Raw genomic sequence first — 14,256 nt, 5'->3', positions numbered from 1 at the left:
GCCTCAGGCTCAGGGCAAGAAAACAGCCACTGTCGCGCCCGCCTGGCCCCCAGGCTACCTACCACCTCTTGGCACGGGCAGGCCATAACTGGTGGAGGACAGGGACTGACCAGGCCAGCTCTGTGTCGCTGGGGTCCGCGTGCCCAGGTTAACAGTGACAGGAAGGTAAGCACGGCCTTCCTGTCACCCCCACCGAGGACCGTGACCGGCCCAGCTGGCCCAGACCTCCAGCTCCAGAGGAATGTGCGTGAAGGCTGCCCCGCGTGACCGCCCTTCCCCAACCAGGGAGACCTCCAGTGTGCCCCTGCTCCAGGCCGCGAACCAGACAAGGCGGGCACAGCCCCCCTCACCACAAGCCTCCTCCTATGGGCCACCACCCACACCACATGGCGCACATGCTCCCCCTGCAGAAAGCACTCCCTCCCGGGGGCCCCAGGGAGGCCCCACCCGAAGCCATAGGGCGGGAGCCAGAGACAGGTGCCCCAAACTCAGTCACCCTGCCACCTGCCTTGGAACGGCCACAGGTGCAGACGCGGCACCCAACTGCCAGCCAGTCCCTCGGAGCTGCTGTGTGCTAGAGCCACCAGAGGAGGGCAGGGCTCGTGCTCTGGGAGGCCCCTCAGCAGCACCAGGTCCCTGCCAACCTGACCGCACCAGCCCGAGGGCAGCCTCGCCCACTGGGCTCCACGCTGCCACCTGGCTGGGGGCACCTCCTTCAGCGGCACTTCCGAGAACTCACTGACACCCTGGCACAGGAAACCTGCTTGTGCCAGGCCCGCCACCAGGCACCAGTGGTACGCGGTCACTCAGACGTCCCCAGGCAAAGGGGCACCCTGAGGAGCTGGGGACATAGGCAGAAGCCGGACACAGGGAGGGCCCAGGGCTTCAACAGGAGGAGGGGACCCAGGAGGAGGCTCCGGCGCCCGCAGGTAAACACATTGGCTAGGGTGTCTGCTGTCCCTTGTCTATCATCAAGTGATGGAGGCAGGACTCTGCCTGCCAACCAGGGTGCCTGCTTGAAGCCACACAGAACCTCAAGGAGGGCCTCCCCAGACTTAGCACGCGCCCTTCCGCCAAGTCCAGGCGTTGGGCAGGAGTTGTCACTACGGCTTCCTGGAGTAGGGCTGCCTGGACACCAGAGGCACTGCCGGCTGCTGCTCCAGACACAGCAGCCAAAGCCACGACTTAAGAGTCCTCAGAGCCAAGTTCTGCTCGCAGCCACCTCGTGGGGCCTAACAGCAGGGCCCTGATGAGTGCCTGGCCTTCAGGAGGCAGAGAACAAGCAGGTTTCCACGCAGGGGGCTGCGCCAGTGCACCAGCTGACATGCCACCAACCCCCAATCACCCCCCTCTCAAACTGCACTGCTTCCCGATGTTGCCAAGAGAGGGAGAAAGGAGCAGTGACCCACCAGGCAGGCAGCCCACCAGCCTCACCCCCACCTTGGCCTCCAGCCATGGGCGTCATGCCAGCAGCTAGAACCACACTGTGAATCAAGCACCACAGGCTGCTGTGGGTCCATGGGGCATTCTGGGGCCTAAGTCAACCAGGCTTTTACATCACGTTTCAACCATTTGGCCCTCTCATCAGAACCAAGAAGCACTTTATAATTTTAAAAACCTGTGTTTTAGGAGGTTGTGCTGCTGCTGCTAAGTCACTTCAGTCATGTCCGACTCTGTGCGACCCCATAGAGGGCAGCTCTCCAGGCTCCCCTGTCCCTGGGATTCTCCAGGCAAGAACATTGGAGTGGGTTGCCATTTCCTTCTCCAATGCATTAAAGTGAAAAGTGAAAGTGAAGTCACTCAGTCGTGTCCAACTCTTTGCGACCCCATGGACTGCAGCCCACCAGGCTCCTCTGTCCATGGGATTTTCCAGGCAAGAGTACTGGAGTGGGGTGCTATCGCCTTCTCCGAGGAGGTTGAGGCCTTAGGAAAATGGCAAGCCATCCAGGAACTCTTAGCATGCCAATGGGACTGGGGACAGGACAGGAAGAAGTTTCTCAGAAATAGAAACGAACTGGACTAATTTCCCTCAGCCTGAGCAACAAACACTAGAGGACTGCAGGTGTGGGAGGACATGTGGGCCAGAGGTGACACCCTCATATTTCACTGAGGGGAAGAAACCTATGAGAAATCACATCAAGAGAAAGGGGAGGGGAGCTGGGCCCACACTGCAGATGGGTAAGTCCTGGCCCAGGGAAAGCAGGGCAGAAGCAGAGGGTGATGGCTGACCTCCCGACATGGGGTCAGCATCACCTGGACACCAAAGTCAGACTCACGAGGGGAGGAAACCAGTATCTCCCCGGGCTGCAAATACCCACAACAAAAAGGAACTATTCCCAAGGCCAGATGGGGTTGACCTCAGGCCTGGAAGGCTGGCTCAACCTTCAAATCTTCTATTCTACGGAGGAAAACGAAAACAATCAACAACCACAACAACAGTCACCCAGAAGTAACACCAGCAACTACAGCAAGGCTGCAGATAAAGGCCCTATCATCTGTTAACAGACCACATACAAAGTCAACGGCTCACCTCCTAGGTGAGGACTCTGGGCTGACTCCCACGATGCTATCATGGCAGGGCGCTGCTGAGAGCAGACCAGGGGTGGGGGTGGGGATGGGGGGGCAGCAGCGTGGAACCAAGCAGAGCAGAGCACCCACTGAGTATGGCCGCTGATGACACAACAGAGATGGCTCAGCAGAGAGGGGCAGTCTCTGCAGCAGATGGCGTGGGACGGCTGGACATCCACTCAGAGAGAGATGAGTCTAGACCAGACCTCACACCCCTTGAGAATTACCCCAAAAGAAACCACAGGCCTAGAGATGAACCACACAATCAAGGACCACCTATAAGATATCTTAAATCCAGGTGAGCTGAGACTGGACTTTCACATCAATACTGAGGGTGCAATCCCTGAAAGGAGAACCAGTCAGGTGGCTCCAGGGCCGAAACTCCGTCTCTCCTGCTGGTGCCCCACCCCCTGGAATCACACACACCATTCTATTCCCTGAGGCAACAAGGAACGCTAGCTCTGGCCCTGTAGCCCCCCGTCCCCCAGGACCCCCAAGAGCAAGACACAAATAACGTCAGGAATCTTCAGAAGGACCAGGAAGACCACATCACAGCCAGGTGGAGCTTGGGGCCCTGGGGGACCTGGGACAGGAAGTGACGTGTATGCTGAAGAGCCAGTTTGGAACCTTCCCCCTGCAATGCCCCGGCCGCAGTCCTGCAGATGGAGGCTGCATGGCAGCCCTATGTCCACTGGCCACTGAAACCTGCAGTGGCTGACAAAGCCCTGGGCACAGAGATGCGCTGGAGCTGAGAACATGGAGTTGGACACTCCAGGCAGGAGGAGCAGAGAGAGGCCAGAACATCAGGATCCAGGAGGGAGACCCAAAGAACCTCGGCATTGAAGGCCGAGCTGACGGATGTGGGGAGAGGGGCACGGGGCAGCGGCACCAGGCCAGCTCGTTGGTGGGGCCTCACTGCTGCAGGCAGGGGGCAAGCACGAGAAAGATGCCCTTGGCCAGCCCACACCCCACCGCCCCACATGTGGTCCTGAAAGAGCCGGTGCTCCCAAGGCCTCGCTGGGTGCCTGAGGAAGAGAAGTGGGGCAGAGTGCAGGGCCGGAGGAGTCGACTGCCTACAAGGCCCACAGCAAGGAGGCGGCAGGTGGCCAGGAGGCAGTGACAGTGGTGGGGAGGGGGCTCCGGGCAGGGAAAAGAGGGGGCGGCGGGTCAGGGGAGGCGGCGCAGAGGGCGGGGCTGCACCCTTAGCCGGGGGGCATGGAGCGATGGCACTCACTGTGTATTCTGCATGCTTTTTTCCATACCATTTCATCCACTTCCTGAACTCTCGGTCCATCGTCTGCAAAGAGCCAAACCAGACAGCCCATCAGGGACCCGGTGGCCAGGAGGGCGCCCCTGTCCTCCCCATGCAAAGAAGCCTGACTGCAGGGAACCAGAGTGGGCAGGCGTGCAAACCACAAACTCTCAACGGTTTCCCATGGCGACACCACCACTCAGACGCGCACTCCTCAGACCTTGCTGCCTCCCCTATCCCAACCCCCAGCAGACGCTGGCACAAGGGTGATGCCAGCTGACCCCCAGCGCCAGGGGAACCAGGGGACACAGCCGCAACGGTCTTTCAGGGACACGTGAAGCAGGGACCCCCTCCCCTACCTTCCCTCAACCCCAGCACAGACTGCCCCCTATCCTGCAGGTCGCTGCACACCAAGGCTGGAAACAAAAGTGACACAGATGTGGCTGCACCCGGGGCCCAGGGCCACTCACCTCCGCGTACTTGGCTGGGATGTCAGCTTTCTCTACACCATAATGATGTTTGCAGTTGGTGGCTGCGGCAACCTGCAGCACAACCTGGCCCACCCCTTCGGGGGGGAGAGAGAGAGAGAGGTGTCAGACGCACAGCAGGACACACCCAGCAGCTGGGCCATGACAACAAGATCATCAGGCAGAGGCCTTGGCCTCTCAGCGCAAGTCCCTGAGAGCCCTCTTGGGTCACAGAATGTGTTCAAATGCCCCAGGCCACGGGCTGAGCACCGCCCCTACCCCCAGCCAAGCCGTGCTCCATTTCATCACGAAGAAGATGCTTAGTGGCCACCCAACTGGGACCTGCCATGGTCCACGGCCCCACGGGGCATTCACTGTGCACACGCGGACACAGCTTTTTGAGGCACAGTGACCCCTGGGAGGAAGCACCCCCCACCAATGAGCCATGCTCCACCATCCACCTGAGTTGGGAGCAGCCCAGAGTGGTGGCAAGAGGCCCCGCACAGCACACGCCCACAGGACATGGCAGGATCTGTGGGTACTAGCTCACAGACAAAGGAGGCTTCTGAGACTGTCCCTCCTTGAACTCAGGCCAGGTGCACTTCAAATAAAGTGTCAGGAGCCCCAAGATTTCCCATTTTGAACAGAACAGAATCCAATGATGGAAACAAGCCTCTATTCAGAAACACAGGGTAAACAGGGAGAGGACATGGGGTCCCTCCCGGGGGGCAGGAGAAGCTAGGGGACCTGGGGTCTGAGGAGGCTGGCAGTTTTCAGAAATCATAAACCTTCTGACACACAGGGGAGTTTTACAGGCTTTTCTAGAAATGACCTTCAACCATGTGCATGCTTATTAGAATACAAATTGTACACTTAAGCCAATGACAATGCCACCAGAGAAGCCACCTTTGTCTGTTTGCAGGGCCCTTCTCAAGTGGCGAGGCCACGCCATATGGGACAGGACCTTGGGGTCTGTGAGTAGGTTATGGGGGGCAGTGGAGACCCCAGAGTGCTATGCTTGGGGTTCCTGACAGAGCAGCCCAACCACACGCCAGGGAGCCCCTTGGGCAGCCTGTCACCTGCACAGTCCCACCAGGACAATTTGGCCCATGGCTTCTTCATTCAGGCAACATGGCACACCCACGGGCACCCGCCTGGCCCCAGCCCCCGGAACCTCTCCTCATGGGGCGGCCATCCTGCAAGCACAAGGAGTGGGGGAAGGAGTGGGGGGAAGAGTCCCCACCTACCACTGCCCAGGTCCACAAACAGGTCATCTTCAGTCATCTTGATCTCATCGATCATCTGGGCGACCAGGTCGAAGGAGGTCTCCCCATACACCTCTGGGGAGAAGGGCTCATAGTTGTTGAGCTTCTCAGGGTCGGTCACCGAGTGGTTGTAGACCTGCTGCAGGATGTGCCGCAGGAGCCCAGTGGACGGCCGTGTGTTCAGCTTCATGGGCTGTGTGGTGCCCTTCCACTGCGACAGGGCACACACACAGTTTGCGGGGCCACACCACCCAGCCCGCTGCCCCAACCCAGGGGGGACACAAGTGCGCAGGAGCGTGTGTGAGCCTGCGTGTGTGTGCCAGTGGTGTGAACCTACGTGCATGTGTGTAGACAGAGTGTGTGTGGGTATAGATGTGTCGGGTTGTGCGTGCATGCAAGTGCAGCTGGGACCTGGGCAGAGCAAGCTCCCTGGCACTGCTCTCCCCACAAGCTGGTCTGTCCTGGCGCCCAGAGCACCCGTGGGGGAGAAGCCCCAGGAAGGTTCCCTGTTACCAGCTGGCTCAGCACGGCTCCTAGGGCATCCACAAGGGCCGGGATCACTGGCCAGCTCAGCCCCAGCCATCTGCATCAACACAGTTCCAACCCCGGGCCATAGGGTCCACACCCTGGGACACTGCAGACCCCACACCATGACTTGATGGGCAAGGAGGGGGCCTGAACCACAGCTCAGGGGGCTGAGATGATAAGACAGGTCCGAGGTGAGGGTGAAGGCCACCTACCAGCTGGTGGATGCTGTCGATGGCCCGGTTGTACTTGTCACAGAGCCTCTGCATACTCTCAAAGCTAAAACAAGCAAGGGAAGGCACTGGTCACCGCTGGGCTCAGAACAAGCCACCAGGCCTCGGGGAGGGGGCAGAGGCCATGGGGCAGAGCTTCAGTTCACTGTGCCCTGAGGGCTCAGGTGAGGAATGAGCTTCACAGCTGTTCACAGAACCAGGCAGGCAGACCAAGGCCAGCCTCACCCCCACCTGTAGATGCAGGAAGTCCCGCTGCCCCAGGGCTGGGGGACAGCTGGGTGCCAAGGGCCACTGCAGGCAGGGAGGGCTCCCAGCACTGCTAGTCGGGTGGGAGGGGACGATAATCAACACCCCGACCCTGCAGACAGAGGTCAGCACCCGCCTTCCTGCTGGTGTGGCTTCTATTTACCCAACAGTGTGAACTGCTGACACTTGCCCAGATACAAGCGTCCACGTCAGAAATTCAGCGAGGGAGTCGTCGACCCAGCTTCTCCCCACACCAGGGGGGAGTGTTCAGTGGAAGGCCCCAACCCAGGTTCTCCCAGAGGGTATCTGGGGGATCCATGTTTGTCAGTACCGGCAATGAGCGACCCGATGCCCCTGCACGAGGGGTCTACCCCGGCATCTGTGCTGCACGGAGGAGGGGGCGGTCACTTGAGGCGTGTCTCCTAACGCCACCCACATGCTGGGCAGCAAGATAGCTGCTCCCCAGTGAGCACCAAGGGCCCAGGACCCCTGAGATGTATGCAGAGACATGGGGGGGAGGCAGAGACATGGGGGGGCACGGGGCACCCACCCACAGCCTCTCTCAACCTGCATCAAGACCCCTTGACCCTGGGCCCTGGATGGACCCCAAGAGCTTAAGTGCACTTCCTTTTCTAACAGAAGCAAAGGGATCTAAATGGACCCGTAACCACATGACACGTTCAATCTCCAAGAATAGCAGCAGAAGCTGAAAAGCCAGAGACCTCGATAATGGGAAAGAGCCGATGTGCGCGAGGCCAGTGAAACCTCACACAGACAGCGAGGGGACATGCGGCTCTAATATGCTGTGAGCAAGCTGACACGATGAGGTGGGAAACCCATTCTGGAGGAGCTACCTGTATGCTCAGGGGAGGAGTCCAGCCCAGTGCCAGCCCAAAAGGGACCCTGGTAACACAGGCCAGGAGTGGGCAGCCAGGGCAAGTGCCGACACTCCGGTCTGGCTGTCCTCAGGGAGAAAACCCGCACTAGTTCCCCGATTCCTTCCTTGTGCTCCAGCTTCCATGTCCCTGTCAGAGCCCCTGACTACATCCTGGTATACCTTCTCCTGGGAGAATGCACACACATGGAGGCTCAGAGGAGCCTGGCACCTGGACCCCGCTGTGCCAGCCCTGCCCTCACACACCCCTGCTCTGGGCAGGACTCCGAGGTCACTTGGGTTGTGGGGAGCAGAGAGTTGCCATCAGACTGCACCTGCCCTCTCCCAGCCCGGAATCCTTTCAGTCTGCTTAGGAGCTTCGAAACTCCCCCTCCCTGCCCCCGCGCAAGCACCTTGGAGCAGAAGCACCTCTCAACACTCCACTGCTTGAGCCAGGCACTCGGCCCTTGACCACCAGGAAATGTGAACCATGTGGATCTTGAGACCGACGTTCAAGGTTAGAGTCCACAGGCACCCCCACCCTGGGGTCAGGGCTGATGCGTGCACCCAGCCACCTAAGCCCGTAATGGCCACCTGTACCAATTATCGGACCGGAAGGAGGTGGGAAGTGAGGGGAAGGGACTAGGGCTGACTGAGTCAAGCAAGTCCTCCAGACACAGGAGCGAGACCACTCAGCCTGCGCAGGGGCCCGCAGGCACCTTGGGGCCACCTTCTCCGTCAAGACCAGTCACCTAGGCCCACAGCCTGCGAGCGATCAAAGTGAGCCTGCCAAGAACTGAAAGAGGCAGGAGAGTCTCTCAAAGAAAAACAAAAAGAAATTCCAGGCAGGCATTCCAGACCCGGCCTCGCCCTTCCCCACCCACAGGACTCTTCTAGGGGATCCAGGATGTGCCTGAGGAAACTGCAGGGAGCAGCCAAAACCATATGAGATCTGGCTGGAGCTGGGGGCCGAGGCTTGAGAAGCCGGGCCAGCGACAGCAGTCGCTGCAGTGGAGAGAGCAACTCCAGCTTTACACACGCCGATCCCACTTTCCAATTATGTCCTCACTCCGACAGCCTCTGCCAATATTTGATAAACATTTCCTACCAAAATAACTCCGTGCTGGCTATGGCCAAGTCTAAAAGGAAACTTCCCATCAGCCTGCAGTGTCGAGGAAGGTCTAAATTTAGCCTGTGTCCACACACACGGAGCCCGTCCCCGGTGGAGACGCAGCCCCAGCACAACTCCGCTTACCTTTTGGTATCGTAGTCAATTAAAACGTAATTCTCCATAGCGAGCTTGAGATCCGGGATTTCCTCACAGACCCATCTGAAACGCAAAGGAAACTGGTATTAGTGCTCTATGTCCTACTCTCAATGCTGTTCTTAAACACTGTTGATTCTGCAAATACAAAAACAAAACATTCTGGCTACTCATCTCAAAACATGAAAGATGGAAGGGGGGCGTGACTTCAAAACAAACAATGTAAAGACATGTTCTTAGGAGGATGCTGTCCTTACAAATTACACAAGTCTCATGTTGCTTCGCGTTTAAACAACGCTGGCCATTGGGAGCTCAATGGATTTAATGTGTTACAGGGTCTAAGACACCAATCAGCTTAAATCAGAGAGTCTGAAAAGCAATGCGTCGACCAGAAATAAAAGGGAACGATTATTTGAAGAATGAACTAATCCCAAGACAAACAACAGGGTTTCTTCAACCGCCGGACTTCTCTGGCGGCCCAGCAGCTAGGACTCGGCGCCTTAACTGTTGAGGGCCAGGGTCCAGTGCCTGGACGGGGACTGAGATCACCCCCACAAAAAGTGAAAACAAAAAATACTGCAGTGGGGAAAAAGAGATGGAGGGGGAATCTGCTGATCCCAAGGTGGAACCCTGACTGGATCCTGATACAATCTGGAGAAAAATTGTGAAAGACGAGTCATCATGACAGAGCTTACAGAGAATAAAAGGAAAATGAGGGATATCACGAAAAATGGCATGTCAATAAACTCAACAACTTAGGAGAAGTGGACAAATTCCTTAAAAGATGTAAATTACCCAAACCGACACAAGAAGCCGAACACCTGAACAGTGGGACACCCAGCACAGAATGTGACGTGACTTTCTCCCAGAGACTCCCAGCCCACAGAGCTTCGCGGTGAACTCTGCCATTCGCTGGAGAATGGTGACGCTGACCCTTTCCAGCTTGGGGAGGCCAACACTGCCACACGACCAAAACCAGAGGACAAAGCCTTGTAAAGATGCAGCTGTTAAACTGGCATCCCTCAAAAACGCAGACACAGAACTCCTCTAGAAATGTTAGTAAGCCAAAGTCAGCAACACATCTTATTCCAATGGAGTTTATCCCAGGAACAGAAGGTTGTTTAACACTCTAAAACCAGTCACTGTAATTCACATCACTGAGAGAATAAAGGAGAAAAAAAAAATCATACAATTGTCTCAACACATGATGAAATCAGTTTCCATTCACAATAAAAACTCTCAGGAAACAGGCATGGAAAGAGCCACCCGCCACCTAACGGAGGGGCAGGGAGGGCTGGAGGAGCTGCTGTCCCTTCGCTGCTGTGGGCTCTGCCAGGGGAGCCCAAGGCGACCAAGGGTTGGAAAGCAGGGAGGGGCAGTTCTCTCACCATGCGTGCCCACCCGCCCCGGGGACCCTCTGACACACACTGGCCCTAGCCACTGGGTGGCCAGAGCTCCCACATTAGGCATCTGGCTCCCCTCTCTGCGAGACCCACCCACAGTCCCCGGAGCTGGCTGGGCAGTGCCAGCTCCCTCAGACCCAAGGGAACCCAAGTCACAGTCCCTGTGTCAGCAGTCTCTCCCCCGCACCGGGCCTGCGGAGCAGAGACCGCTACCTCTGGCGAGCGCTTCTCCGGCACATCTGCTTTCCTTGGGAGGGCATCCACACCCCAGTGGCAGGGAAGGACTGGGACCTCCAGCCTTCTACCATAGGGCCCGGACAGCGTTCATGCGGCAGGAAAAACCAACCAACAGCACAAAGGCCAGGAAGGAAGAAGCAAAACCATCCCTCCTCATGGAGGGATCCCACACAATTCAGTACATGGGCCAACCTAAAGAGTTTATGGAGAAGCTACCAGAACTCGTGTGGGTTCAGCAAGGTCACAGGATACAGGTCAACTGTACTTAGAAACGCCAGCAACAAAGAATTTAGAACAAGAGAAGTTTTATATGTTATTTAAAATAACGTTCAAACATAAATACTTAGGAATGATCTTGACTTCTACACTGAAAACAACAAAACCTTGCTGACAAAAATTAAGGGCAACATAAATAAATACACAAACAAACAAAAAACACTCAAGAAACGTAAGACTAAATATTGTTAAACCTCCTCCTCAAACTAAACTGCAAAGTGATTCCTCTAAAAAGGTTCAATTAGGGTTTTTTTGAGAAACAGACAAACCAATTATCAAACTGACATACAAGGGCAGAGAATCTAGAAGAGCCAAAATAGCCTTTAAAAATAACAGCAATGGGACCTCCCTGGTGGTCCAGTGGCTAAGACTGTGCTCCCAATGCTGGGGGGGCCGGGGTTCGGGCCCTGGTTGGGGAACTAGATCCCACGTACCGAAACTTAAGATCCTGCATGTCACCATGAAGATCGAAGATCCCTCATGCTGCAAGTAAGACTTAGCACAGCCAAATAAATAATACATATGTTTTTTTTACAAAAGCACTGTTGCAAAATCCACACCGCCTTGATTTGAGATGTACTGTAAGTCTACAGTAACCAAGAGTGTGACGGTGGGATTTCCCTGGTGGTCCAGTGGTTAAGACTTCACCTAGTGCAGGGGACGAGAGTCCGATCCCTGATCAGGGAACTAAGATCCCACATGTCGCAGGGCAACTAAGTCCACGTGCTGCACCAACAGAGCCCATACACAGCCAACAGAAAACAGGAGGAGTGTGGTACCGGCAGAGAGGTGAACAGACAGATCGACCATACAGGACATGGGATCCAGAAATAGACTAAATTTTAACAAATGATTTTTGACCAAAGCACCAAGGCAATGTGATGGGGAAAGGAATATTTCAATAAATAAGGCTGGAAGGATTGAATATTGATCGGGAAAAAAGAATCTTGACCCCCATAAACACAAACCCACATTAGACACAAAGATTAATTCACAACTGATCCTAAAACCTGGATGTAAAACCTAAAACCCCAGACCTTTCCCCCCAAAACGGGAGACTAACTGCCTGACTCTGCACGTAAAGATTCCTGGCTATGCCTCAGACAACTAACCATCAAAGAATGAGTTGATAAGTTTAGAACTTCATCAAGATGCCATTAAAGTCGCGGTCAGTCATGCCTACCTCACTGGACACTCACAGCCGCAATATGTTAAGAATCCCTACAACTCAGTAAGAAGACAACTTTATCTCTAAAAAGCAACACAAACTCCTCTCCAGGGGAGGAAACCAGAACTCTCTGGGGAAGCGGCCGACTCGGGCTGGGACACAGCAAACTCAAGATGGCTGTGGAGCATCTTGAGGCTCCAGATAGCGAGGCTGTGCTGGGAGCAGGCAGGGTCAAGTCAAGGGGCGGGGGGATAAATCCAGAGAGCCCCCCAGGCCAGCACGGGAACGACTGAGGAGCAAAGCAGGTGCAGCAGAAGCGGGTTAGGACCCACAGGATGAAACCAGTGCCTACAGGGGAACAGCCCTTTCTCCCAGAAAAGCTCCAACGACTAACGGGGCAGGGGAAGAAAGCGAAACAGAACAGCCTTTCGAACGCCCTAGTAACTAGTTCTCAGCAGTGAGATTCACTTCTGGATCCTACAATCAGTTGCAAAAGTCCAAGAAGAAACAGGATCTCTGCACAGTCTCCAAGGATTTCCCCCATGATTTTTATTAATTAAAAAGGGGAAAGCAGGAGCTTCCCTGGTGGCTCAGTGGTGAAGAATTCGCCTGCCACTGCAGGAGACACAGGTTCGCTCCCTGATCCAGGAGGCTCCCACATGTCACTGAGCAACTGAGCCCATCCGTCACAACTACTGAGCCTGTGCCCACAGACTAGGTGCCGCAACCACTGAAGCCGAGGAGTCCTACAGCCCATGCTCCGCAACAAGAGGAGGCACCGCAATGAGGAGCTTGTCACTACAACTGGAGGGGAACTCCCCCATTCCCCACAACTAGAGGAAAAAAGCCCTCACAGCAATGAAGACCCAGCAGAGCCCAAAATTAACAAATAACTTTCAAAAAAACGTGGGAAACGGTAACTTTACATGAAAGAAACCTGGAAGACACCTCACCACGGCAAGGCATGCAGACGCCACAAGCCGCTTGCTGGGCTCAGAGCACTTTTCTGCACCCACTCCATGCTATCTGAAAGCAGACCACACATGACATTTTCACCCATAAGTATTTCAGTATTAAACTGTAGAAGTTATGGCCTTGTTTTTTTTTTTTTTAACCTAACAATGACGCAACTGTTACACCTAGGGAAAACGCCACCAGGAATAGTAGAGCATGTTCTCAAACTTGTACTAGGCATCTGTGAGGAACTACAGCTAACGTCACCTCCATGGCAGAAGGCTAAATCTAACATCCCTGCCGCAGAGATGAGGGAAAAAAGAAGAATGCAACCTCCCCCCACTTTATCACAAAACAGTCTCAAAGGTCCCAGCCAATTCAATAATGCCAAGAAAAAGAAATAACAGGTGATACAATTATTTTTATTTCCACAGCAAGTCCCAGGAAATCTACAAAACTACTACTAGGATTGATGAATTGAGCACAAGGTCATGGTTAACGTGCAAAAATCAATTGTATTTTACCCACAAGTAGCAGACAAACAGAACGTGAAATTTAACACACAATCCCACTTAACAGTAGTGCCAAAAGCATGAATGAGCTAGAAATAAATCTAACAAATGCTTGTCTAAGACCTCCATGCTGCAATGCCAGAGCGCTGCCAAGAGAAGAGCTGAAAGGCCTGAGCAAGCAGAGAGACATACCATGTTCATGGACTGGAAAACTCAAGTGTGATGGCAAATCTCTCCAAAATGACCTACAGATTCAATACAATTCCTAAATAAATTATGCAAAGATCAACAGGCTGATTCAAAAATTTACATGGAAATGCAAAGGCGGTGGAATAACCAAAGCAACATTTAAAAAGAAGAATAAAGATGGAGGACTTTCTGTGATTCCAAAGCTCACCATAAAGCTGTGGTACTGCCCAAAGGACAGAGCCATGTGTCAGTGGCACTGAAAGAGATTCGAGAAACAAATCACCTCATACACTGTCAACTCATCTTTCACAAAGGTGATAAGGAAATTCCACAGAGAGAGGACAGTTTCATCAACAAATGCTGCTGGAACTACGGGATGTCCACATGCAAAGCAATAAGCCTCAACCCATGCTCTGCACCTCATGTAAAAGTTTACTCAAAGTGGAAAAAAAGATGTAAATGTAAAACCTAAACCATAAAACTTCCAGAAACCATGGCAGAAAATCTTTGTGACCTCAAGTTAGGCACACATTATCTCAGCATGCAAAAAACTGCAAACTATAAAAGAAAAAAGTTGATAAATTAGACCTCTATCAAAATTTAAGATATTTGCTCTTTAAGACACTCTTATGAATGTGAAGAGACAAGCCACAGACTGAAAGAAAATATTCACAAAACACATACCTAATAAAGGATAAGCCAGAATGACAAAGAATGCTCAAAATTCAATAGTTAAAAAACAACCAGTTTTTTTAAAAGCAGGCAAAAAATGATGAACATCATTAATTCTTAAGAAAATTCTCATTAAAACCACAATGATACC

General features: G+C 54.0%; 1 protein-coding gene across 5 annotated transcripts in view; it reads right to left on the bottom strand.

Annotated features, from left to right (window-relative positions):
- The window catches only part of DOT1L (DOT1 like histone lysine methyltransferase), a 52,281-nt gene that overhangs the window by 25,639 nt on the left and 12,386 nt on the right, over nucleotides 1-14,256 (bottom strand). For all 5 annotated transcript variants that reach the window (XM_068979604.1, XM_068979608.1, XM_068979605.1 and 2 more), the window contains exons 3-7: nucleotides 8,686-8,760; nucleotides 6,293-6,356; nucleotides 5,535-5,763; nucleotides 4,291-4,385; nucleotides 3,803-3,865 (exon numbers count right to left, since the gene is read on the bottom strand). In XM_068979604.1, the coding sequence (XP_068835705.1) occupies nucleotides 3,803-3,865; nucleotides 4,291-4,385; nucleotides 5,535-5,763; nucleotides 6,293-6,356; nucleotides 8,686-8,760 (526 nt within the window). The remainder of the gene's footprint in view (nucleotides 1-3,802; nucleotides 3,866-4,290; nucleotides 4,386-5,534; nucleotides 5,764-6,292; nucleotides 6,357-8,685; nucleotides 8,761-14,256) is intronic.

This window comes from Capricornis sumatraensis, chromosome 9 (assembly GCF_032405125.1).
Source record: "Capricornis sumatraensis isolate serow.1 chromosome 9, serow.2, whole genome shotgun sequence".
NCBI lineage: Eukaryota > Metazoa > Chordata > Mammalia > Artiodactyla > Bovidae > Capricornis > Capricornis sumatraensis.
Note: the sequence above shows the minus strand (reverse complement) of the source record. Positions and strands in the feature narration are given on the sequence as shown.